A 24,173-nucleotide genomic window follows, 5' to 3' on the forward strand; every position below is an offset into this window, starting at 1 on the left:
CGGTCTCTGGACAGGGGTCCCCTAGGCCAGAGTGGGCTGAAGTGGGGAGTGTCCCCGTCCCAGGTCACCCAGCTCCTCAGCCCCTTTAAGCACGGTCCCCTCCTGCCTCCCCCAGCTCTGTGCACCGGGTGGAAGGGTACAAGAGGGCAGTGGTGATCCACCCCCTGCTGGACTGTCCCCGCCCCTCCTGGGAGCCACCGGGCGCGGGGAGGGGCAGATGGTGAGGTGCTTCCCGTCAGCTCCTCCCAGGTGTGGCCGGGAAGCAGCCAGCCTGGTGCCCACCGCCAGCTGGCACCGCGGCTTTCGCCCTGAGCTCCACAGGAGACCTGTAATATAGAGCAGCCTCAGGGCCCCCACCAAGGGGTGCAGCTCTGGCCACAAGTGGCTGCAGCCCAGACCTTTCTCGAATACCAAGAGCAGCTGTCTCACCAGCAGGACTGGCCAGTCCTGGGCTGGTAGGCGGGGCTGGGGGTGGGGCAGCAGGCAGGACTCCAAAGGAGTGTCATGACTTGTCCCAGGCCATCCTCCAGCAATGGAGCACTGTGCTGGGGAGGGGGTGCCCTCTGAGGGCTGAATGAGGACCAGGGAGGGAGGCAGGGTCTCACACAGGTCAGACCTGGGAGCAGATGCCTGGTCACAGCAGGAGGGCCAGGCCGGCCTCTAGGGCCTCTCTTTCCTGGACAGCTGTGGGCCGCACGGGGAGAGTGGAGGGCTGGGTGCCTCCTGGGCCCCAGGGAGGAGTGAAGGGCCTGCCTTCTTCCTGGCCCACAGCTTGAACGGGACATGGCACTTGCTGGGTGAGTGAACACAGGCCGAGACGGGAGAGGGCAGCAGGGTGAGGTCACAGCCACAGGAAGGCTGTGCAGAGGCCAAGCAAGGGGTGATGGTCACGGCCCCCGGGACCACTGCTGTAGGACAGACGGGCCCCCAAGTGGGACACCACTGAGGCCGGGCCTGGCAGCGCTGCTCACTGAATGCCCCTGCCCACAGGGCCCAGACCAAACAGGAGCCAGACAGGGAATTGCAGTCTTTAATGGGGGCAGGGCCAACCGGCTGGGGCTGGGGCTCAGATCTTGTTGAAAGCAGCAATGTCCACACTCTGCACCTGGAGAAAGGAGGGCGGTGGTCACGTGAGGCCCAGTTTCCCAAAGGCCGCCCTGCCAGGCCCTGGACCTGCCCCCCCCCCCCCCCCCCCCCGTGCGGGCCTGCCCACTCACGTGCTCCTCGAACTTGGTGATCTCCTCCTCCAGCAGGTCGGTGCCCACCTTGTCGTCCTCCACCACGCACTGGATCTGCAGCTTGCGGATGCCGTAGCCCACGGGCACCAGCTTGGAGCCCCCCCAGGTCAGCCCATCCAGCTGGACGGAGCGCACGCATGCCTCCAGCTGGGCCATGTCTGTCTCATCATCCCACTGGGGAATGAAGGGAGGAGAGGCTGGGTCAGGGGCCCACAGGCTCCCGGGAGGCCCGCCCAGCAGCGCAGTTTACTCCTGTCCTGCCCCCACATTTCTCTCAGCCCGAGATTCCTGAACCCGGGCAGGGAGGTCCGAGGCGGGCACTCACGGGCTTCACGTCCAGGAGGATGGAGGACTTGGCCACCAGCGCCGGCTTCTTGGCCTTCTTCTCTGCGTACTGCCGCAGCCGCTCCTCCCGCAGCCGGACGGCCTCCTTGTCGTCCTCCTCGTCACTGCCGAACAGGTCGATGTCATCGTCCTCGTCGTCCTCCGCAGCCGCCGCCTTCCTGGTGGGCGGCTCTGCTTGGCGCATGGGCGACACGTGCTGCCAGAGGGGAGGGGGCTGAGATGCAGGCCCCTGGCTGGCAGGCCTCTCACCCTCACTACCCCGGGGCCGGCCTCGGCTCCTCTGCAGCACCAGGTGTGGGGGCTCTGGTCTGCGGGGCGGCGCTCACCTGGGTCTGCGGGGCTGTGGCCCGGTGGGCAGGCGAGCTCTTCTCCAGCACGCTCAGACGGGCCTCCAGCTTGGCGATGGCCTGCTGCAGGTCCTGCACCACTGCGGGGCGAGGGGATGCTGGTCAGACCACAGCAGCTGGGCCCCACCCCTCCCCTACCGAGCCCAGGGCCTCACCTCCTCGCAGGCTCTGGTTCTCCACTTCCAGGCTGGCGATCCGGGTGACGAGCTCACTGTGGTCTCCGCTGGGCCCGCTGGAGGCTCCAGGGCCTGAGCTCTGCAAGGCAGGGGGAGTTGAGGGTGTGGCACCCAACCCACTCCAAGGCCCCCACAGCCACTGAGCAGCACAGCCCCGAGCTGGGTAGGAGGCCTGAGACAAGAGATGCAGTTCCTGTCTTCTCAGCCAGTCACCTGCCATGCCCCACCAGGAGGGGAGGCGGCAGCTCTGTGGGGCCAGGGTGACTTCTCGGCCAAGCAGGAAGCAGGGGGCCCAGGGCAGAAGCTCCGAGCCACGGCTCCCACTGCCCGGTGTGAGGCAAGGAGCAGGACTGTCAGTCCCAGGGGCAGCCTGGCCTGGGGCCTCAGGGGGGCTGGGCAGCATGGCCTTGAGGGGGAAACGGGAGGGGAGAGCAGCTGAGGGGCCCGTGACCAGGAAGGATCATGTCCCAGCAAAGGGCAGCCCCCTCAGCAGCCAGCACAGCACCTGGACTTCCCTGCCAGGCACACACCGCCACCCAGGGAGCTCAGCCACAGGGCGCCACAGCTCAAGCCAGAGTCACGCACTTGTGGAATGGCTCTGGGACACGGTGCACCTGGCCCGTTCCCCGGGGTCACTGTCCCTCCCCCAGTGTCCAATCATGATACAGACCTTGGCCTGAGGCCCACCCAAGCAGCCACAGGACAAGCCACTGCTCCGCACCCCTGACCACGGAGAGGCTAAAGGTCTCCAGGCAGGACAGGTGCCAGGTGCCTGGCTCTGTCACTCACTGCGGCAGCGCAAGGCTGGCGCTGTCCCATGACCCACCGAGCAGGGCTGGCTCAGGGTGGCCAGGGCGCCGTGTGGCTGGAGAAGGAGCACTGACCAGCCAGGGGACCAGGTGGGCTCTGCTCACGCCACTCCCCTCCTCTCGGCGCACCTCAGTGCCCTGCTATAGTCAGTCAACAGCACCCATCAACTCTGCAGCTCCCACTGGACCACCCACACCCGCGTCTCAGATGCCACCACCAGCCGTGGCCCCCACACCATTCCCACTAAGACCTCCGATGGCCTGGATCACACAGGGATGGAAGCCAGAGCTACCGCCCCTGCCCACTCGTCCGGCCCCAGCTCCGGAGGCTCCTCTCCCAGGGGTTAGTGCCGGGAGCAAGTGAACGGGGTCCTGGCAACAGGCTGGTGCCTCGAGCCCTGCTGCGCGGCAGGTAAGTGGTGGGAAGACAGCAGGTCGCTGGTACCAGCCCTGCGCGTCACCAGTCCTCTCCATGAAGGCTATGTCCGCGCCACCCCAGCATGAACTCGCACCCAAAGTTCTGGAGCAGGGCCTCTACAGGGCGACCCCGTCACACTGAGGTCGTTAGGGTTGTCCTAGCCCACTGGCTGGTGTCCTCGTAGGACACACAGAGGCAACAGGATGCAGAGACAAGGGAAGAAACGGCCATCTGCAGGCCAAAGAATGCGGCCTTGGAAGGAACCAGCCCTGCCCACGCCTTGATCCTGGACTCCAGCCTTCAGATTACGAGAAAATGAGTGACGCTTACGCTGTGGTCCGTGGTGCTTTGTGACCCAAGCCCCAGCAGCACACCATACCTGTCCCCAAAGACCAGGACCCAGCAGCTGGCCACCACAGCCAAGCCCGAGGTTGGGAGGAGGAAGAGCCTCCTGGGTGCAAAGACCTCATGCCGCCAGTGCCTGTGTCTGCCCGGCTCACCCTGGGTGAGGTAGGAGGCAAGGCAAGTAGGGGCCACGCCCAATGCAGGGCCTCCTGGGCAACTGGCGGTGGCACCACTTCCCAGAGGACACCTGCCCAGGTCTGCCCAGCCTGTGGCCAGGGGCCAGTACATCCGAACCAGCTGTGCAGGCAGGCGACCTCACACGGCAAAAGGACTTGGCAGACGTGACGAGGCAGGGAGATGGGGGGTGACCCTGGACTTTCCAGGTGGGTCCAGCGCCACCCCCAGGTCCACAGGAGAGAAAGGCAGGGAGAGGAGCCGTGACAAGAGCAGGCCGTGAACTGCAGGCGAGGAGCCACGGGCCACGGAGTGGGCAGCTACTGAAGCTGGAAAGGCGGGAAGGGTGCTCCTGGAGGCTCCAAAGGAGCACAGCTGTGCGGACACCTGCCTCCAGGGCCAGGACACTCCCATGTCCCAGAGAGAGGCCCTGGCTCCTCTGGCCAGGGAGGTGGACCAGTAGATCCGCTGCCTCCTAGGGACACGCCCCCTGGCCTGGCAGGGACGGAGGTGGCCATGGTCCATCTGGGACCAGGGAGCCGAGCTGGGCTGCAGGGCCCCTGCCTGGGCCTCAAACTCGATGGTGCTCGCTCTGTGATTTGAACTCCACCCCCTGGGAACCCGGCTCCTCTGGGGCGGTGAAGGCCTAGGAGGGCAGGGAGGCTTCCCTTAGCAGAGCAAGCGGAAGGAAGTGGCTGGCGGGAGGGAGCAAAGGAGGGGGCCCCGCTGAGCGCCAGCAAGCAGGCGATCCGCACAGCAAGGAGGCAGAGGAAGAGGTGCCTGTGGCCTGGGCCCAGGCCCGTGCCTGCGCGGCAGCCTCGCCCTGGCTTTGCTCCACGGGCAGGGCCATCAGCGGCACTGGGGGAGGTCATGCGCAGTGGCATGAGGGCGGCGGCAGCGCCAGCCTGGATGCTCGGCCGCGGTACTCACTCCGGCCAGGGATTTCTGGATGTTCTCTCGGGCTCTCGCAATGTCCCGGAGGATCACGCTTGCGCCGTTCTCCTGCAGACAGTGCAGAAAGAACCAGTCTTTTCTTTCATTAAAAATTTTATAATTTCAAAAAAAAATAGGAACCTTATGTCCCTCATGTGGAGAGCAAGGAAGCGACGTGCAGGACGGAAGCTCAGCGGGGCAGAGAGATGCGCGAGGTGCCAGAGCCCTGCCACAGTGGCCTCGGCCCCCAGGCTTGCGCGTGCTGTGCTCCCAGTGGCCTGCAGACCGTGGGTGTGTGCTGCCTCGTGCTGAGACAGGAGCAGCCAGGACCCCTCCACAGACCCCAGGAGCAGCCAGGACCCCCCCTACAGACCCCCACCTCCAGCACCTGGGGCAGTGCCAGAGCCACCCAGCGCCCCAAGCACAGCCCTCACCTGGCGCGAGGAGCCCGTCACAGGCCCGTTCATCTGCTCATAGAATTTCCTTTCTGCATCGTCGTATTTGAACTTGTCGAACCAGATCTTCTCGTGCACGAGGAAGTTTGTGGCCATTTTCCTGCTGGGGGGAAAGGAGAGGCTGACAGCCTGGACTGCACAGGCCCCTTCTCGCAGCCCAGATGCCAAAGGTGCAGGGTAACCGCCCAGTGCCTGGGAGACCAGGCCTCCAGGCCCCACGGCAGAGCAGGGAAGCCCCCCATCCACGCCACCTGTTCCCACTGCCACGCGGCTCCCTTCCGTGCACAGGCCACAGTCCCAGGCCCACGCCAAAGACCAGCGGCTCTCAAAGTGTGGCCAAGACCTTCTGGGGATCCCGAGGTCCCCCCTTTTCCAAGCACACATCAGTGCAAGGCTGGATTGGAGTCCAACAGCAAACACTCACAGCTGACACACTGCCCCTTACTGAGCACACTGAAGATTTCAAAACGTAGAACGAGGCCGCCTGCTCAGTGAGTCCTTACAGGAAAGCTCTTTCTCGTGAAGTGTCCACCAGCGTGTAGCAAGCTGGTCACTATTCCCAGTGCACACTGGCAGCACCTCGGCTAATGTGGTGGACCCACAGATAAAACAAAAGCTCTCCAGGGTTCCGAGATCAGTCAGTTTGAGAACTACTGCTCTAGACCTGGGCCCAAGCCACACCCAGCCCGGTGTCCGTCTATGCACATACTGCCGGGCACAGACGCCCCTCTGCTGCTTTCCCCCAGCCCGACAATGTGGGGCAGCTGCCCAGACCTGGGCCCGCAGAGCCCTCTTGCTCCTCACCCATCCCACCCGTTCCCTGTGCCCAGGAACCCAGGTCCTCAAGTGGCCTCTTGCTGACAAGAGGAAGTGGGTCTCAGCCAAGAAAAGCCAGCTCCATGAACTCGGCTCCTGCCCCATGCCCCCTCTTCCACGATGGGCCGTGCCCTGTCCCTCACAAGGCCAGTCCTGTCAACCCATCAGATCAACCCTTCAGAGGGCAGAGCAAAGGGGCTCCCACCGGGAATTGGGGGCCAGGCTGGCGCCCCTTCCCTGGAGACCCAGGGAGCCTCTGCAAGTCCCACTGGCCCAGCCCCTGCACCACAGGGTCTCTAGCTGCCCTAGAGTCCACAGTCTTTGCCCACCTGCCTGGGAACCCCTTCCCTGGCCAGGCACTGGATGCCCCCCCGCCCCCCTCCAGGCCCCTGACCTGGCTTCCAGAGACCACGGCTGCACTGAGTGGAGCTGTCCTGGGAGGAGGCCCCGGGGCCACCAGGCCGAAAGTCTGCCTCGCTCAGCGCATCCTTCAGACTCAGGCCAATAGCCTGGCCATGGGCGGTACCGGTGGGCCCAGGAGCCTCCGCTGCGCCCCTAGGAACTGCTGACAACACCCTGCATGGGGCAGACTCAGCCCTGAGCTGTGACCCTGGAGGCTGCACCGCCCAACCCACTCCTGCGTCCAACTTAGCCGGGTCCGGGGGTCTCGGGAAGAGCTCGCTGGGGTGGGGGCAGGGAGGGGAGCACGCGGCCCCAGCCCAGGCACCCATCCAGCATGTTTCTCCTACTTGGGTCTCACGCTGGACATGGACGGGCCAGACCGGGCACTGGGTCGGTGAACCAGAGCCGTGGATTCGAGGCGCCAGGCCATGCGCAGGGCCTCGGCAGCGTGGTGGCGGCACTCCGCACCGTCGTAGGCGGGCTTGCTGAGCCAGGGCGCCTCGGCGTCCTTGTGCAGGAAGTACCAGTAGGGCAGGGCAGACGGAGGGACGCCCCCCTCGGCCCGCCTCAGCTCAGCCCGCTTGCTTCCCACGGCGTTCCGGGCCCGCCGGTCTCGGCGGGCCCGCTTGGCATTCTCGGCCTGGCTGGCTCGCTCCTGCAGGCGCACCTTCCCGGGGGGGTGGCCGTCAAACAGGGCCTCGTAGAAGCCCCTCTCAGCTGCGTCGTAGCGGGGCTTGTCCAGCCACACCTCCCGCACCAGCGCCTGCAGGCTGCCCAGCGGGGGCTGGCCATTGGCTGGCGAGCTAGGCTGGTGGGTGAGGGCCAGGGCCAAGGCAGGTGCCTGCTGGCCCGTGTCAGGAGCCCCCTGCCCGCTGCTGCCCTCGGTGGCCAGCAGCAGAGCCTGGGACCACTCCACGAAGGCCCGCTCGGCCTGGTCAAAGGCAGACTTGTTGACCCAGATGCCCCAGGTCACATGGTGGCAGGCCACCTGGCTTCCGTGGGTGCAAGGACCCCTGGGGGCCAGCGCCGGTGGCCGGGCTGCTTGGGCAGTCAAGTCTGCCAGCCTCTGGCGGTAGGCGCTCTCCGCCTGGTCGAAAAGCGGCTTGTCCAGCCAGACGTGGTCGGCCGAGAGGCCCACGAGGGCCAGGTCTGCCCTGCCCAGCCCGCTCTTCGGGGAGCGCTTCCGCTTCTTCTGCTGGGGCTGCCGCCCGTGATGGCTCTTCCGGGGGCTGCCCCTGCTGCTGTCCGGGGCCCCGGCCTCCTCGGCGTCCTCCGGCCCCGGCCCATTCACGGCTGGCACCTGAGCCGGTAGCTGCTGGGCAGTGGCGGCGGCTCGCGTGGCCTGGTGCTCGTGGGCGCGCTGCTCGGCCTCCCCATGCTTCTGCTTGTCCTCCCAGACGGTCTCCAGGGCACAGGAGGCCTTGCCGCTCCTCATCTGCGCGCAGCAGTGGAAGCAAGCACAGAAGGCAGTTGAGCACAGCCCCCCGCGGCCGCGCCCGCCCCGCCCCGCCCTCAGCAGCCTGGCTGGTGCCGCAGGACCCTGCGGATGCTTCCCAAGGGGGGTGCCATCCGGCAACATGCAGGACCCCAAGTCAAACCCGCAGGGACCTCAGTTAGGCAATAAGCAGATAACATACACGTATGGGTGTATAAATATTTGTATTCTTTTAACTGCAAAACTTTTCTAACCCAACATGCACCATGCTCTCCAAAGGGGTCTAGAGAAGATGGTTTCCAAACCTCAGAAACCTTTTCTTAAAGAATCCCCGACTGGATGCCAGGGACCAGTGCGCTCCCTCCACCTGACCCTCACAGGAACACCCTTCACAACAAGCCTGGCCCATGAGACAGGGAGACTCACGTCCACGGACAGTTACTATTGACCTGAAATGGTCCCTGGACGGCCTGTGCCTTAGCTAAGCCCGGCCACCTCCAGGCACTGGTTTTAACGGAAGCACTGGGCGGTCTCTGAGGTGGCCATCGTGGTGTAGGGGCACCATCAGTGGGGCAGTGGGAGGCAACTGGGGGCTCTGAGCCCCACCATCCTCATGGAGGGGACCTTCGTTGTCTGCCGCCCTCGTAGCAACAGCCCCCCTTCCCCCCCCCCCCCCCCCGCGCTGCCAGGCGTGGCGCTGTGGAAAGGGGGCTGGCACTCTGCGGACCAGCCCAGAAATGGGAGGCAGCCCCCACTGAGCAGGAACAGAGGAGCCTGGGCCGCAGCCAGGGATCCCTGTGAGTCTGCTGTGAGGCTGCCCGGGATCCCTGCTCACCCAGGGGCCTTCCTAGAAGGTGGCGGCGACCTTCCCTCCCAACCACAGCCCCACCCTGGGCCTGCTCCCCAGAGCGGAGGGAGGCATCCTGACCAACACCCAATGCTAACTCGCCAGGGCTGCAGCCCTCCCTCAGGACACCCCTACCGTCCCCGGCTTCTGTGGGTCAGTGGTGCAGCCTAAGCAACCGTCGGCCCAGGGGCCCACAGAGCCAGGCAGCCTTCAGCCGGAGGGCAAACCCTCCCCCTCCTCGCCTGGGCCCACACGCTTCCCAACACCAGCAGAAGTGGAAGCCATGGACACGTGGACAAGCCCACACCTGCCCAGCACTTTGGGGAGACCCCTTATCCCCTGCAGGGGTACGCTGGGGGCCTTTAACGGCACATGCCCCTGGCACCTTCCTGCCCAGGCTGGTGGCAGCACTTACCAAAGCCAGGCTGGCCGCAGAGGCCGTGGTGGGAGGCAGGAGCTTGTGCCCAGAAGGCAGGGCATTGTGACATCACTCACTGTCCCGGAAGGGGGAGCAGGACGACCAGGCAGGGCTCATGTGCCCTCTGACCTCTGGCTCAGCCCACAGGGCTCGCCCCTAGTGCCCAAGCCCTGCCAGGCCCCGCTGGCCTCCGGCACCAGACCAGGTGTGCTCAGGGCGCTGGTGGCCACAGCTCAGGGGAGGGGAAGTCAGTCTCTAGACGCCCCAACTGGGCCCGAGGCCTGAGGCAAGGGCTAGGGGGCCGTCACCTGACCTGCCCAGGAGGCAGGAGCCGGCCCTGCCCAGGGAAGCCCTGAGGGGTGCGGGGCAGAGGAAGGGCAGTGCCGCTACCTGGGGCCCCGGCTCAGGTGACGGGAGCGTGGGCAGGGGCAGGCGTACTTACTTTCACTCTGACCTCCTAGGACAGCATGGAGAGAAAGCAGCAGGTTAGAGGCAGTCAGACAGGCGGCCCAGGGGCTGTGGGCCCTTCCAGAAGCTGCTCGCTGAGGCGGCGTGCGGCGAGGTTGCTGGAGGAGCAGAGGTGAGCACCACAGACCCACCACCGACATCCCGGGAGGGGCGGCTCTCCCTGCTCAGGCACCGTCACTGGGGCGGGCACTTGCCGGGAGGCGCCATCTGAGCACCCGCCCATCTGCTCTGCTGGGGCCTGAGCCCCCGCTGCCACTGGAGCTGTGGACGGTCCGGCGCGGCCCCGCCCTCTGCACCCGCGGGCTGAGGGATGCGGAGCAAGATGAGGAGGCCCACGCCACGAGTGTCGTCACCAGAGCGCTGTCCGGGGAGCCTCCCTGCCCTGAGCACAGGACACGGGACCAGCCAGCCAGGTGCCGACCCCGGAGCTGAGAGCCAGCCAGCTCTGCAAGGCCCTGCGGGCACAGACAGCAAGACCTCTCGCCCCAGTGGCCAGAGCCCTAAGAGCCTGCCTCCCTCTCCAGAAGGCGCTCTGCCACCTAGGTCCCTGCCGGACAGCGACACACGAGGCGCCCTGTGGAGCCACTGACGAGAACGCGTACCGAGGGGAGCAGCGGCTGCCGGGCTTCCGAGGTGAGGGTGGCAGATGGCTCTGGGGAGAGGGCATGCCGGCCAGAGGGGCAGCGCCCAGAGCCTGGCCCCAGGGGAGGGCAGCAGAGCGCCACTTGGGCATGAAGCCGGTGTGGGGATGGGGCTGAGCGCCCACAGGGACGTCCGGGGTCCCAGCCGGCGGCCAGATCCCCCAGGACAGCTGAGCGACGCAGGGCCCACCTCTACTTCCTCAGCACCTGGCTCCCGCTGGCCCGCGTTCCATGAGGGCTCCCAACCGAACGCCCATCCTCCCGGGAGAAAAGCCACTGGGAGTTGGGACACTTCCCTCTGAGAACAAGCTTGCAAGCCCACAGCTCAGGAAGGGCGCCCGCCCGGGCTGCACCAGGAGCGCGGGGAGGAAGCTCGCCAACGCCACAGCCACAGCCACAGCCAACACGAATGGCCCGTGAGCCCGCTGGCTGCCGACTCCCCCACTGGGGTCCAGCCCTCGCCCCGAGGCACACTGACACCTCTCCCATAGAGGGATGCCGCCCTGCCTGGCCCCCAGGCCCAGGGCAAAGGCGCTGACGCAGCAGGGCTGGTCCTGGTTAGAGAGACCTCACTCGCGGCTGCACTGACCTGCAGGACCTCGGTCCCGGGCCCTCTCGCCCCTGCGGAGCCGGGAAAGCAGCTTGCGGAGCCTGCTGTCCGGCGGGCCCTGCGGGAAGCTGAGGACCTGGCCTCGGAGCTGTGCCAAGGTGCTGGGGGAGCCTGTGGCTGGGCTAATGAGGAAGGTTTCTGGGAGAGGTGGCCCCCCCAGCCCTGACCAGACCACCTTCCCATCCCCCGGCCCTGCCTCAGGCAGCCCGCTGCCAACCTCACCCCCCTGCAGTCACACACCGGCTGCCAGACGGTACACCCGGGGGTCAAAAAAGCCGCCAGCTCCACGGGAAGTGGGAATGGCATGAGGTGTGAGGTGCTGGGGCCGGGTCTGCAGGCGGCTCGGCTTTCTAACCCCCCCCCTCCCCAGGCTGGAACCAGCGCTGCACAATAGAGCTGTCTGCAGCGTCCCAGACGGCAATGAGCACCCCAAGCCTGAATGTTCTAGAACTGCCACGTCGTGGGGCAGCTGCGTGGACAGGAGGCAGGGAGGATGCCCTTTGCCTCCTGTGGGGACGCTTCACAGCCCCAATTCCCACTCAGATGCTTCTGACCCCACTCGGCCCCGCAAAAATGCCAGCCTGTCCTGAGGCCCTGCACCCCCAGGCCTCACACTGGGGCTGCCAGTCACCCCGCCCCAGGCCCCGCCTCCAGCACCACCGCTGGCGGGGGTGTGGCCAAAGCTGACCAGCCAGGCCCTTCCCTTGCGGCAGCTCTAGGACTGCACACGTGCTCCCACCCTTCTCTGCACACATCACACGTGTGGTGTCCAGGCCTCTACACAGCTGGGAGCCAGGACTGCGGGGTCTCCATGCCTGCACTCGGCCTCTGCACGCTGCCACCCACTCCGACACATCCGTGTCCTCGCCAAGTACCAGCGCGGGCCAGGGCTGGACAAATGCCCAGGCCGGCGCTTCCTGCCTGCAGCCCCCGAAATGCTGACGCTAGCACCTGACACTCCGGACGTATTCTTTTTGTCGATCTTTTCGAACCTCACCTTAAGTAACCATTTGCAAAAACACCAGTCCAGCAAGCCTGCCCCCCTGAAGGCGCAGCCTCTCCCAGCAACCCAGGCGCAGAGCCCAGCGGGGAGGCGGGGATCCAGGCCCAGCGAGGCGCGAAGGGACCAATGGCCGAGTGCCCACTGCCCAGGCCCCCGTGAGGCCCACAGCGGCCACACTCCAGGGTGAGGAAGGCGGCCTGGCCAGGCGGGCACCGCCCAGACGGGCACGGGGTCCAGGACGCGGCTCTGTGCCCGGCGCCCTGGGAAGGCACTTCCCCCGGGACGTTCTGTCCCGCGCGGGCCTCCCGGCCAAGCCGCCCTTCCGCGCCCAGGCCCGGTCCCTGCGCCCGGGCAGCCCCCCTGCTGGGACCCCTCACGCGGCCTCCGTGGGTCCGCACCCCGCCGCCCCCGGGGCTCCCGCAGGAGCCTTTCCGTCCTCCTCACGGAGGTGCCCACTTGCAATGGACGGCACCGCCTTCCCTCGGGGCCTGCCAGGTGCGCCTCCCGCCGGACCCGGACCCAAGTCGAGACCCGGTCACCCTGAGGCTCCTGTCTCGGTCGCTCGGCAGTCGCTCCTCACTCCTCCGCGCTCAGGGGCCCTCACGGTTCCTACACGGCCCGGCGCGGCGAGTGCTCCGTACACACGTGCCGGACACAGCTGGGCGGACGCCGGTCACCACCGGGGCTGGCCCAGATGGCTCCCGCTTCCCCGCCGCGCTCCGGGCGGCCACGTGGCCCGCGGGTCCCGTCCCTCTGCGCCGGGCCCGGGAGCCGCACTTGGCCCACCGCCCCCGGCCGGCACTTGCGCCCGGGTCCCCGAAGGCGCGGAGCCGCCGGCGCAGCCCGGGCCGCCCGTCCCCTGGGGCCTCCCGGCAGGCGCGGCGGCCTCGGCGCGGGCTGCGGTACTCACACGCCAGCCAAGGACGCGGCGACCAGACACGAGAGCTCGGGGCGCGGGGCTGCGGAAAGAGAAGGCCGCCGGGCGCGCACGGGAAACGAGACCGCGGGGCCGACCGCGCGACGCGGACGGGGACGCAGGGGAAGCGGCTCGCGCGCCCGCCCCGCCCCGACGCCGGGGTCCGCTCCGCGACCCTCTCCGCGGCTGCAGAGACGGAAGCCAGAGGGAGACCCCCACGCAGCTCGTCCTTCCCCGGAGGAGCCGGAGCAAACGGCTGGGAACCCGACCGCAGCTCACCAGGCCCCCCTCCGCTGCGGGCTCAATGGACTCGCCGGGATGGGGCGGAACTGACCGGCCTGTACGCGCTGCGCGACGCACGGGGGCGGGCCCTAGGGACGCTGGGGGCGGGGCGGAGGGACGCACGGGGCGGGTCCTAGGGACGCTGGGGGCGGGGCCAGCTTGCCTGACCGCCCCCATCCCACCCCCGAGCCAGCGAGACAAAAAGGAGGGCCGCAGCCAGCCCCGCCCCCAGCGCCGCGCCCCGCCCCGCCCGGCGCGGCCGGCCGGCCCGGCTTCTGGCTCCCGCGCCCCCACCGCAGCCTCCATGTACCCCACGGGCCCTCTGGCTGGCCCGGCCCCGCGCCGTGGCCGCCACGCCCCGCCCGGGCGCCCAGCGCAGACGCCGCGGCCTCCCGCCCCAGCTCCGGCCCCCGCCGCGCGGCCCCGCGTGGCCGTGAAGATGGCCTTCCGAAAGGCCTACTCCATCAAGGACAAGCTGCAGGCCATCGAACGCGTCAAGGGCGGCGAGCGGCAGGCCAGCGTGTGCCGCGACTTCGGCGTGCCGGGCGGCACGCTGCGGGGCTGGCTCAAGGACGAGCCGAAGCTCCGCTGGTTCCTGGAGCAGCTGGGCGGCGAGGTGGGCACGCAGCGCAAGAAGATGCGCCTGGCCAACGAGGAGGAGATCGACCGCGCCGTGTACGCGTGGTTCCTGGCGCTGCGCCAGCACGGCGTGCCGCTGTCGGGGCCGCTCATCCAGGCGCAGGCCGAGGCCTTCGCGCGCCAGATCTACGGGCCCGAGTGCACCTTCAAGGCGAGCCACGGCTGGTTCTGGCGCTGGCAGAAGCGCCACGGCATCTCCAGCCAGCGCATCTACGGCGAGGCCGAGCCCCCCGCCGCCGGACCCGCCCTCGGCCCGCCGGTCAAGCAGGAGACCCCGCCGCCCCCGGGCGCCGCCCCCCTGCCCGGCCGCTGCCCGGCCCCGCCGGCCCCGCCGCCCCCGGCGGAGGGCGGCTATGGTGATGAGCAGATCTACAACGCCAACGTCACCGGCCTCTACTGGAAGCTGCTTCCGGAGCAAGCTGCCCCCCTGGGCGCGGGGGACTGCGGCCGGCGACGGCGGGGCGACCGGGTGACCGTGCTGCTGGCCGCTAACCTGACTGGCAGCCACAAGCTGAAGCCGCTAGTCATCGGGCAGCTGCCAGACCCGCCCAGCCTGCGGCACCACAACCAGGACAAGTTCCCGGCCTCCTACCGCTACAGCCCCGACGCCTGGCTCAGTCGCCCTCTGCTGCGGGGCTGGTTCTTCGAGGAGTTCGTGCCCGGCGTCAGGCGCTACCTGCGCCGCAGCTGCCTGCAGCAGAGGGCGGTGCTGCTGGTCGCCCACCCGCCCTGCCCGAGCCCGGCCGCCCGGGTGCCCGCCCTGGAGGAGAGCGAGGAGACTCCCCGGCGGTTCCGGCCTGAGCCTCTCGGCCCCGCGGAGGAGCTGCAGACCCCCGACGGGGCCGTGCGAGTGCTGTTCCTGTCCAAGGACAGTGGCCGGACGCTCATCCCGGCGCCGCTGGAGCAGGGCGTGGTGGCTGCGTTCAAGCAGCTGTACAAGCGGGAGCTGCTCCGCCTGGCCGTCTCCTGCGCCGGCGGCTCCCCGCTGGACTTCGTGCGCAGCTTCATGCTCAAGGACATGCTCTACCTGGCCGGCCTCTCCTGGGACCTGGTGCAGGCCGGCAGCATCGAACGGTGCTGGCTGCTGGGCTTGCGAGCTGCCTTCGAGCCTCAGCCAGGGGAGTGCGCTGGGCAGCGCGCTGGGCAGGCGGAGGCGGCGGAGCACAGCAGGGTGCTCAGTGACCTCACCCACCTGGCAGCCCTGGCCTACAAGCGCCTGGCACCTGAGGAGGTGGCCGAGTGGCTGCACCTGGACGACGATGGGGGGCTGCCTGAGCGCTGCAGAGAGGAGGCAGGCCCTGGCCGGCCCCCTGAACTGGCCCCTGTCGCCCCTCTGTCCCTTGGCAGCCTACCCTCTGTCATGGAGGGAGGGGAAGAGGAGGCGGCCGCCATGCCCACCGCTGGGGAGGCCGTGCGGGGTCTGGAGACAGCTCTCCGGTGGCTGGAGAGCCAGGACCCTCGGGAGGTGGGGCCCCTGAACCTGGTGCAGCTGCGCTGCCTGATCAGCACAGCCAGGAGGCTGGGGGGCATGGGGCCCTCCCTCCCCAGCAGCCCCTGACGGGGTGTGACAAGCCAGGCCTATTGCCCCGGGGGCCTCTGTCCTGTCGCACCTGGAGGAGGGGCACAGTCCCCTCTGCCCTTCCCGGAGTGGCCACCCCATGGCTGGGGGTTACGGGATCCCAGCCCCCACAGGCTTGGGGGCTGTTGGTGAAGGGTTGTGCTGCTCACTGGTCCCCAGTCTCCTGGAGGAGCTGGAAGAGAGGCCCCTGCTCCTGCTCCCCCCTGTGGGAGACGGGAGTTCTGTGGCTCAGCCAGGACCCCTCCCAGCACACTGGCTGGCACTCACCAGGGCACCTGTCAGCACAGCACAGCTCACAGTTCCTGCCCTGGCCACCAGGACCCAGGCCTCCCCCATGGCCCATCAGCTTGCACTGGACAAGGAACGGCCTGGCCCGGCTGTCCACCCTGAGCCTCTGTGCTGTGGGTTCCTGTGCCACAGCCACAGCCACGGCTTCTCAGTGGGGAGGCACGACCCCTGGGTTTTTAACACATTAAGGCCGTTTTCACAGATACTTGGGGGCAGGGGTGGTCGCAGTCCGTAGCCTGGGTCCAGCCTCGCTCGGATCTGGGAGACGTGCCCAGCATGCAGGCCTCCTAACGTTCTGGATGCAGCAGGAGCATCTGTTCCACTCTGACTTCTAATTTTCCTAAGAAAATACGTTCTCCGAGCAGCTCTCTTGTTCCATGGGGTTAGCATGCAACTGGATCTGGGCCCTGGTGACCTGACCAATGACTGGACAAGCTTGCTGGACTCTCCCAGCAGCCACAGCCTACTTTGTTCAGGCCCAGGGCCCAAGGCCACTCACCCACCCTTCGACCGGAACAGGGAACAGGCTCCTGGCAGCCATACGGAGCCACCCTGCAGTGCCTTAGCCCTCAGGCGCCTCCCCTTGCTGGCAGCTGGCACAGCCAGGGCCCCGCCCGGCACCTGGACTTCTGGGTGGCGGTGTAAAGCTTCCTGCGTTTCAGCCCAGCTCTTACAGGGTCCGCTGCCCTGTCCACTCGATTCAGATCCCTGTCCCTCCTGAGAGCTGCCTTTGCAGAGGCGCTGCGGGTCCTGGCCCCATGTCATCCGGGTGGCCAGAGGCTGCAGACGGGTGTTGGTGGAATGGCTGCCCTGGGGTGGCCGCTAGAGGGCGCCCCCGAGCAGATTTCACACAAGTCAAAGACCATGAACTTAGGACTCCCCCAGTGCACACACCTCAAATCTGAAAGAGAGAGAGGGTGTGGAGAATGGGAGCAGGGGAAGGGCGGCCGCCCCTGCCAGCTGTGGAGCCTGCACACCTAGGCGGCCTCTGCAGTCAGACCTGCCCCCCAGGAGCCCTGCCTGTTACAGACTCTGACCAGATGGGCAGCAGGCGAGAGTGCACGAGGTTCCAGGCAGCCTCTGGCCAAGGCTCCCAGCCCTTGCAGCCCTCGTGGGCCTGTGCAGGGGGTGCTGGCGTCCATGAGGCCATGTCAGATTTCTTGCATGGGAGCCAAGGCTGCACCCCAAGAGGAGGCTGGGGCCTGTCTGGAGGCCAAGTGGGCACTGGGTAAAGCAAGGCTGGTTCACACTGGCCTGGGGCCTGAGAAGCTAGTTTGAGTGCCAAGTGGGTGTCGGAGGCTGTGGCTTTGCTGGACAGGGGACACCCTCATGAGGCCTGTAAAGGTGTCCCCTCCAAAATGGAGGCATGGGGGGGTGCCGTGGGGTGGAGGCTGCTGGCGCCCGGCCGTGGTTCTGGCATGCCCTGGGCCCCATCCTGGTGCTGCTGGTTCAGTCACGTCTCCCCGGGCTAAGCTCCCTGTGAAGTCATAGGGCACCTGCCAGAGGCTGCCTGTGGGGGACCCGAGTTTGTCTGCAGCAAAAGCTGAAATGAACCCCAGGTTGTGGCCTCATCCACAGCCTGCCCCTCACTGTATCTGCTGGGCCCGAAGGCACCTGAGCTTGTCACCGGGCTTGTGATGACCTGAGAGTGAGGCGGGGTTTGGGTTGATCTGCTCGAATCCCTCATCCACGGTCTGCAAGCGGGAAACCTGCCTGGAGGATAGAACGCTCCCTGCCTGGCACAGGGGCCCTGCAGCCTGGAAGGCGCGGGGACAAAGCCATCAGCCCCCTCCTGTTCACGATCCTTGACGAAGGCACTGCTCTCCACACAGCAGCCCTGGGTCAGGGTCAGGGTCAGGGTGGGAGACCCCCTCCATGCGTTCGGCAGTGGCAGAGGTGTGTGCACCGGCTTCTGCTGAAAGCACCCCTGACCTATGTGGCTTTTGGGGGTGAGGCCAGGCTGCAACAGTCGGGGGGAGGGGCACTGCTTGCCTAAGGGGCTCCATGCTTGGGAAGTGGCCCTCCAGACGCCAGCAGCTGAACTATCTGAATGAAGTGGGAGAGGAAGGGGAGGGCCTCAAGCTGGGAGGCCCATCACCCAGGGGCCGCAGCCTATTGGCCCACATGCAGGTCGGGCTGGCGAGAAGGGCCCAGGTGGGAGCAGGGCCCCGGCAGCTTGGTCCTTGGTAAGGGTGCCCCCGGGTGAGCCTGGCTCTGGGGCTGTGTCCCTGAGGGTGTGTGGGCAGCCTGCTCTGAGGGGCACGTTCACACCTACCCTCGCTGAAGGCAGAGTTCACCTGCTCAGATGAGCCCAGTGGATTTTGTAATAAAGGCTGAACTGCCAACTTCACACACATCCCTATTCTAAAGTCTTATTTGTGTAGCTGACTGAGCGCTTGAGTCTAAAACACCTCATATGGCCCAGCCACTGTGGCTCAGGGGACGAGTGCTGACCTATGAGCCAGGAGGTTAGGGTTGGAGTCCTGGTCAGGCACATGCCCGCGGGCATGCAGGAGGCAGCCAATCAACGATTCTCACCATTGATGTTTCTACCTCTCCCTTACTCTCTGAAATCAATAAAAATATATTTAAAAAACAACACCTCACATGCTGAAAAGTGGGAGGGTATAAAAATGGGACAACACGGAACAAAGAAGAAACCATCACATGCACCAGTTTCTTCGGGAAGCCATGTTAGCTGTGGGACAAGTGAAGAGACCTGGCCGGCCAGGGGCTGCGCTGCGACCCTGCCCCCCTTGAATCCACGTGTTCTCCAGGTGGCTGGGGCTCACCAAGGACCTCATTCAGGGAGTGGCTGCTGGGCCGAGCCCACCCTGGGCCCCAGGACTGTGAGGCGATGCGTGGCTGGGTGCTGGGGGTGACGGCGGGAGTCACTGACCGCTGCCAGGCCCAGGGATTTGGCTTTCCTGCCTCCTGCTAAGTACCGGCCACTCAGTGCTACAGGACAGCGACTTTATTCCCACTTCACAGTAGAGAAAGCCCTCCTCTGCGAAATGGACTCTGGCAGACCCTCCGACCAGAGGCAGGAACGGTGGAGGAGGCCTGGGAGGAGGGACCGCCTGGGGCTGCCTGGATGGCGGGTGGCTGCTGTGTAGGGCCCCAGCGCCCTCCAGGTGACTCCCTGAGGCCTCGCTGGGAGGTGGCAGCGGGAACCGGGTGGAAGCCAGGGGAGCGCCAGCCTCTGGGGCCTTGGCGGGCGGGAGTCCTCAGTGAGCCTTGGGGGCAGAGCCGCAGGCCACCCCCACCAAAGGCCCCACAGCCCCGCCTCGCCCCAGTGCCCAGCCCGATAGTCTGTTCAGGGACATGGGGAGGGCCAGGACCTGCAGTCAGAAGAGGCCTGGGACCCTCAGGACTTGACAGAGAAGGCTCACCAGAGCCAGTGACACCTGCCCCTTGCCAGGAGCCTGGGGTCTCGGGGAGGGCCATGCCAGCTGAAGCCAGGGTGTGGTCCCCACTGGCCAAGGCCCATCCTTCCAACCCTGATGCGGCCCTTCCCCCACAAGGCCCCCTCAAGGCCCCAGGCCACCCCACTAACAGGACAGACTGGCTTCATTAGGGGAGCAGGTCTCGTGCAGATCCTATGTCCCCACCCCCCAAGCTCTCCTGTGCCTGGGGCCCTGCTCCTGCTCTGCCAAGTGGCAGGCCACGGGCCCGACTAGCACCACAGTGCTCAGGCCTCGGAGCTACGGCCCCTGGATGGTGGCCAGGTGATGGACGCTCAGGGTCCCTCCGGTCCTGCCCCTCACATGCCCCGTGAGGCCCCAGGGGTCAGAGAACCAGTCCTCAGGGAGGGGCTGAGAGAGGACATGGGGGCAGGGCTGCTCTGGGACCCTACTTCCTGCTGAGCTCCTTGGCCCGGCAAGTGGCGGCCTCCACGGCGCTCATGGTGGCTGCCCGCAGCCCGCCCTGCTCCAGGGCGTGAAGGCCATGAATGGTGGTGCCGCCCGGCGTGCACACGTCCGTCCGCAGCTGGGCCGGGTGCTGCCCCTCCTGCAGCAGCATCTTGGCTGTCCCCTGGGAGAGGAGCACGGGGGGCAGTGACGGGGGACAGAGGAACCCCTCCCCGCCCTGTGCAGCTTTGCCACGCGTCCCCTCTGCTCCGGGAGGCCCCCAGGCTCACCCCTTTCCCTGGTCCCCGGGCCAGTCACTCACCAGCAGGGTCTGGGCGGCGATGCGGTGAGCCAGGCCACTGGGCATGCCCATCTTGATGGCGCCTTCAGCCAGGGCCTCAGAGAACACGCACACCTGTGGGGGTGGCGGGGTCAGAGCCAACGCTCCCCTGGGCACAGCCCCCGCGGGAAAAGGCTCGGACCTTCAGGAGCCGGCCCAGGCACCGGCCACAGGGCAGGGCCCAGAGCTGAGGCCAGGAGGGCAGTGACTTGGGGGAGCCGGGCTCATGGGCAGCAGGGACCACGCTGTCGCATCTGAGGGTAGGAGCGGCCACAGGGACTTGGCTGATGGCTGGCCTGGGGGCGGGGGGGGGGCAGGTAACACTCACGAAGGCCACTCCACTGCCACTGAGGCCCGTGTGGACGTCCACCTGGGCCTCAGGCACCTCCTCGCACTGCCCGCAGGCCTCCAGCAGAGTCCGCAGGAGCTCGGCCTCGCTGCTCCCCGCGTGGCGGCCCCGGGCCAGCACCATGGCCCCCTCCTGGACCACGCAGGGCAGGTTGGGGGAGATCCGCAGCACCCGCGTGTGCGGAGGAAGCAGCTGGCCAGAGAGAGGCTGTGGTCAGAGCCAGGCCACACTTCAGCCAGCTCCCTCCCACTTCCCTGGTGTGGCGCCAGAAGGAACCCTAACCCCAGGCCCCGTGGCCACCTGGCCGTTCTGCAGGCTGGCTGCCACCTGTCCCCCCATGCTGAGCCCAGGCTGGCGCTGGTCTGAGGTCACAGCCTCATCGCCCTCCTCCCATGGGCCACTCACCTCCTCCAGGGAGCTGAGAGGAACCCCGGCAGCCACAGACACCAGGACGTGCTCGGCAGTGACCACAGGGGCCACCTCGGCCAGGACGGCGGGCAAGACGTGGGGCTTGGTGGCAAAGAAGACGAGGGAGCAGCTCTGAAGCACCTCCTGGTTGGAATGGGTGGTCTGGCAGCCCAGAGCCTGTGCCGGGACGCAGGGGCCAGGACGGGGTAAGTGGGCACCTGCCTGGCCCTCCCTTGGCCCTTCTGGCTAGAGGCCACCCTGCACTCCCCTGGTTCCTGTGGGTCTCTCCCGTGGCAAATGCCTGCACCACCCCACGCCCAATGCCGCGGGCTCGCCCAGGCCACCCCCTCTTGCTCAGGATCCAACCCTGAGCCTCACAGACTCCCTGATGGCAGCACCTCTGCAAGCTCTCCAACCCGTGAGTGCCCACGACCATCCCTGCCCACCCCAGCATAGGCATGCGTGCACATACACATACACATACACACGCGCACACGCACACAAGCGCACAAACCCACAGCCCTTTACTCTGCCATGGCCCTCCACAACCTGGACTTTCCTCCTAGCCTTTGACCTCCGCTTCCCCAGTCCAGCCCAGCCAGCCTCACACCTTAGCTACGTAGGCAGGACTTCCCTGGCCTCAAGAAGTGTCTCAGAGGGGCAGGAGCCAAGAGCCCCCCCTGGGTCCCTGGAAGGAGCCTCAGTTCAGAAGAGCTGGGCCCCGGCTCACCCGGAAGTGACAGAGGTTCCTGTCCGTTGGTGCACTGGCCAGCACGTGCTGGGCTTCCACCTTCCCTGGAGAGGAAGGCGAAGGACTGGTGTTACTGAGGGGGTGGGGGGCGGGGGCAGGGAGGGGCGGAGCCAGCCTGGCTGCCCCTTCCTGAAGATGGCCCTCGGCTGGCCTGAGACTGTCCAAGAACCCAGGGCTCAGCAGAGGTGCTCCGTGCAGCCGGGCCCAGGCAAGCAGGCGACTGAGTTCCACACGCAGTCACGGCCACTCGTGCTGCCGCGTCCAGACGCCCTGCGGCCATGGGGGCAGAGCTGGCCTCATCCTGTGAGGACACAGATCCCAGGGGCCTCTGCCTCCAGGGACTGGGAGCCTGGAGGAGGGGGACCTGATGGTGGTGAGGCCCAGTGGGGGTGGGGCTCCCCTGGGAGAGGGTAAAGCACCCGGGTGTGTGGAGGACCGGCCTAGGGAGGTCTAACGGGCGGCAGAAGTGCACCCCAAACCTGAGCCCGTGATGTCCACTGTGCTCAACACGGAACCGGCCCGGCCCTGGAGGCAGGAGATACTGATGGTCTCCACAGGTAAAACGCCGAGACTCGCATAAACTGTTCTGTGACTGGTTTTGACCCTCTGGCCTTCAGTATACGGCGAAAGGCAGAAGGCCAGCCCATTCTCCCCAGGACAAGGCTTCTAGTTACTGCGAAGCAGCAAACCAGTGTCTCCAGAGGGGATGACCTGGCCCCCAGCGTCCTTAGTGCAGAGGCAGAGGAATCCTGCGGGTCCCGGGGAGGGAGCTGGTGCAAACCGGAAAGAGAATCGGGGCTCAGGGAGGTTAAGCCACCCGACCAAGGCCAGGGAGCCCAAGGCCAGGGAGCCGGCGCGAGAGCCCGGACTCGGCCAGCGCTGCCCCGGAAAGGACACTCGCTCCGGGTGCGTAACTACATGTCCAGTCGCCACGGGAGCGCGGAGGACGGCCCGGGAGGTTAACTGAACCCCCAAGTAGGGTCCCTCCAACACATAACTCATAAGATACGTTACTTTTCCTTCGTTTGAGCCAAACCTTGCAAACCCGGAGGATAGTTTATTCTCTACACTCAGAGCTTCTCAACTCGGCCCCGCCACCCGGGTGCTCTCTGGCCGCGCGGGTGGCTCCTGTGGGGACAGCGACTCCGCCTGGGTCCCCGCCGCCTGCACCGGACGCACCTGGGACCCCAACCCCGCCGCCCTCACCCGCTGCACTCTGAGACCCCAGCCCCCGCCGCCCGCACCGGACGCACCTGGGACCCCAGCCCCGCCGCCCGCACCCGCTCCACCCTGGGACCCCAGCGTGCAGACCCCTGGCTGCTAGGCTCCGCCGGAGGTTCTGCCGGATCCGTCCCCGCGGGCAGGTGAGCTCGGCCAAACAGGCTCGTCCCGCCCACACCAGCCCGGCGCCGGACGTCCCCGCGCGTCCCACCTGCTCGGATGAGGCCCTGCGCGATGGCCTCCGCCATGCGGCCCGCGCCCACGAAGCCCACGCGCCGAGAGGTCGGTTTCGCAGCCGCCACCGCCGCCATCACGCTGACCGGGCTCCCCAGGCCACGCCCCGTCTCGCCCCATCCCGCCAATGGGCTACGCCGTCCCGCCCCTTCCTCGTCATTGGCTCTCGGGACCTCACGCTCCGCCCCCTCCCGTCGGGCTCTGCGCTCCACAGCTCGTGGAGCAGTGGGTCCCGCCCCTTCTCCGCTCATTGGTCGGAGGGTTTGGCGTCAGACATCCGGTGGGCGTGGCGTGGGCGGGACGCGTCCCGGGGCCGAGCTGGCGGCGCCCGGAGTCGTTGCGCGTGGAGCGCGGCTGGCGGGAGCCCGGTCCCAGCAGGAGAGCGGCGGCGAGCCGGGCCCATCCGGGCGGGTGTGTGCAGAGCAGGTCCTGGCTTTCCAAAGGGGGGTCTCCCCCGACCTGTCCCGGAGGTCGGTGCCCCGGGGCATGCCCGGTGGTGTCCCTCGTGGGGACGCTGCGGACGGAGCCCGGAGCCGCTGATGGATGGTCGCCGGGCAGCGGGGAGGCAGGAGAGCTCGGGGCCCCAGGAGTGCCCGGCGGCAGGGCCCGTGGTAGAGGCCGACCAGGGCCGGGGTGGGCGCGGGGAAGGAAGGCGGGAGGTCCGCGATGGCAGCTGGTGCGGCTCTTTGCTGCTCAGCCTGATCCACTCGTCGTTGTCCCTGCAGAGTGTGGCCTGGGGCCGCTCTGGTCGGGATGGGGCCACACAAAGCGGACCTGACACCGGGCGGCTGAACCTCGGCCTGAGCACCCGCGTTCTGTGCGCACTGTCTGGGGAGACGGCGCCTCTATGTAAACACATACACAATCAGGGGCTCAGGACACACAACTGCTCCCGTCCTGCCGGTGTGTCCAGGCCTCTGCTCGGTCTGGCCTCCTTCCCACTGTCCTCACCTGGCGGATCCCGCTCCAGCTCAGGCGCCACCCGCCCTGAATCCCACAGGGGAGCCCAGAGGTTACACTGGAGGGTCCTGGAGCTCCAAGTGTTTGCAGACAAGCAAATGGATCGCTAGGTGGGCGCCCAGAAGGGAAGGACCAGGGCTGAGACCACTGGGAGGCACTGACATGGGAGGGGCTCCCGGACCAGCCGTGGGGAGGCCCGTGGGATAGATGCCTGGGCTTGCCTGGGTGGTGGCAAGTTCAGTGGGAAGTCAGTGGGGCCTGGGGAGAGAGGTGGGCTTCTGGGCCTGACACTGTGAGACAGCCAATACCGGGTAACGGACGAAGGACGAGGCAGACGCCTCTGGGTCGGAGCAGAGCTAGGTGAAGGTGGCACCGGGCACGGCAGAGAGGGGCCCTGACAAGAGGCGGGCCCCAGGCCAGGGAGGGTGCCTGGGTCCTGGGCAAGGCAGTCCAGCCACCGGCTTTGGATCTGGGT

The 24,173-nt window shown here is 67.3% G+C and overlaps 3 protein-coding genes across 14 annotated transcripts; 1 reads left to right on the plus strand and 2 right to left on the minus strand.

Moving 5' to 3' along the window:
• Positions 1-1,016: 1,016 nt before the first annotated feature.
• EEF1D (eukaryotic translation elongation factor 1 delta) lies at positions 1,017-13,091 on the minus strand. Of its 12 annotated transcripts, none has more exons than XM_036303872.1 (9): positions 13,076-13,090; positions 9,601-9,615; positions 5,220-5,340; positions 4,783-4,854; positions 2,086-2,185; positions 1,910-2,010; positions 1,564-1,779; positions 1,218-1,412; positions 1,017-1,105 (listed from the first exon to the last, which is right to left on the minus strand). In XM_036303872.1, the coding sequence occupies exons 3-9, from the start codon at positions 5,334-5,336 to the stop codon at positions 1,067-1,069; spliced, it is 840 nt and encodes a 279-aa protein (XP_036159765.1). In that variant the 5' UTR covers positions 5,337-5,340; positions 9,601-9,615; positions 13,076-13,090; the 3' UTR covers positions 1,017-1,066. The 12 variants fall into 12 exon arrangements, with proteins under 12 accessions (XP_036159765.1, XP_036159763.1, XP_036159760.1 ...); XM_036303870.1 differs by lacking the exon at positions 13,076-13,090 and adding an exon at positions 12,791-12,890 and having other exon boundaries at positions 5,220-5,343; XM_036303867.1 differs by lacking the exon at positions 13,076-13,090 and adding an exon at positions 6,806-7,893.
• A 212-nt stretch (positions 13,092-13,303) lies between these two features.
• TIGD5 (tigger transposable element derived 5) lies at positions 13,304-17,940 on the plus strand. Its single transcript, XM_036303879.1, has one exon. The coding sequence runs from the start codon at positions 13,383-13,385 to the stop codon at positions 15,273-15,275; it is 1,893 nt and encodes a 630-aa protein (XP_036159772.1). The 5' UTR covers positions 13,304-13,382; the 3' UTR covers positions 15,276-17,940.
• Positions 17,941-18,260: 320 nt separating this feature from the next.
• Positions 18,261-22,841, minus strand: PYCR3 (pyrroline-5-carboxylate reductase 3). Its single transcript, XM_036303882.1, has 6 exons — positions 22,716-22,841; positions 21,263-21,327; positions 20,530-20,709; positions 20,104-20,316; positions 19,758-19,850; positions 18,261-19,619 (listed from the first exon to the last, which is right to left on the minus strand). The coding sequence occupies exons 1-6, from the start codon at positions 22,813-22,815 to the stop codon at positions 19,437-19,439; spliced, it is 834 nt and encodes a 277-aa protein (XP_036159775.1). The 5' UTR covers positions 22,816-22,841; the 3' UTR covers positions 18,261-19,436.
• Between the last annotated feature and the right edge of the window lie 1,332 nt (positions 22,842-24,173).

Source organism: Myotis myotis, unplaced genomic scaffold (genome assembly GCF_014108235.1).
Source record: "Myotis myotis isolate mMyoMyo1 unplaced genomic scaffold, mMyoMyo1.p scaffold_m19_p_38, whole genome shotgun sequence".
In the NCBI taxonomy this organism is placed as follows: Eukaryota; Metazoa; Chordata; class Mammalia; order Chiroptera; family Vespertilionidae; genus Myotis; species Myotis myotis.

Coding starts and splice junctions, on each gene's coding strand:
- EEF1D (XM_036303866.1), bottom strand. CDS start 7,893: ATGAGGAGCGGCAAGGCCTCCTGTGCCCTGGAGACCGTCTGGGAGGAC. Junction 2,186..4,782: donor TCCAGAAATCCCTGGCCGGA/GTGAGTACCGCG, acceptor CCTGCCTTGCAG/AGCTCAGGCCCTGGAGCCTC. Junction 1,106..1,217: donor TCACCAAGTTCGAGGAGCAC/GTGAGTGGGCAG, acceptor TCCTTTCTCCAG/GTGCAGAGTGTGGACATTGC.
- TIGD5 (XM_036303879.1), top strand. CDS start 13,383: ATGTACCCCACGGGCCCTCTGGCTGGCCCGGCCCCGCGCCGTGGCCGC.
- PYCR3 (XM_036303882.1), bottom strand. CDS start 22,815: ATGGCGGCGGTGGCGGCTGCGAAACCGACCTCTCGGCGCGTGGGCTTC. Junction 21,328..22,715: donor GCAGGGCCTCATCCGAGCAG/GTGGGACGCGCG, acceptor CTTCCTCTCCAG/GGAAGGTGGAAGCCCAGCAC. Junction 20,317..20,529: donor CTCTCAGCTCCCTGGAGGAG/GTGAGTGGCCCA, acceptor CTCTCTGGCCAG/CTGCTTCCTCCGCACACGCG.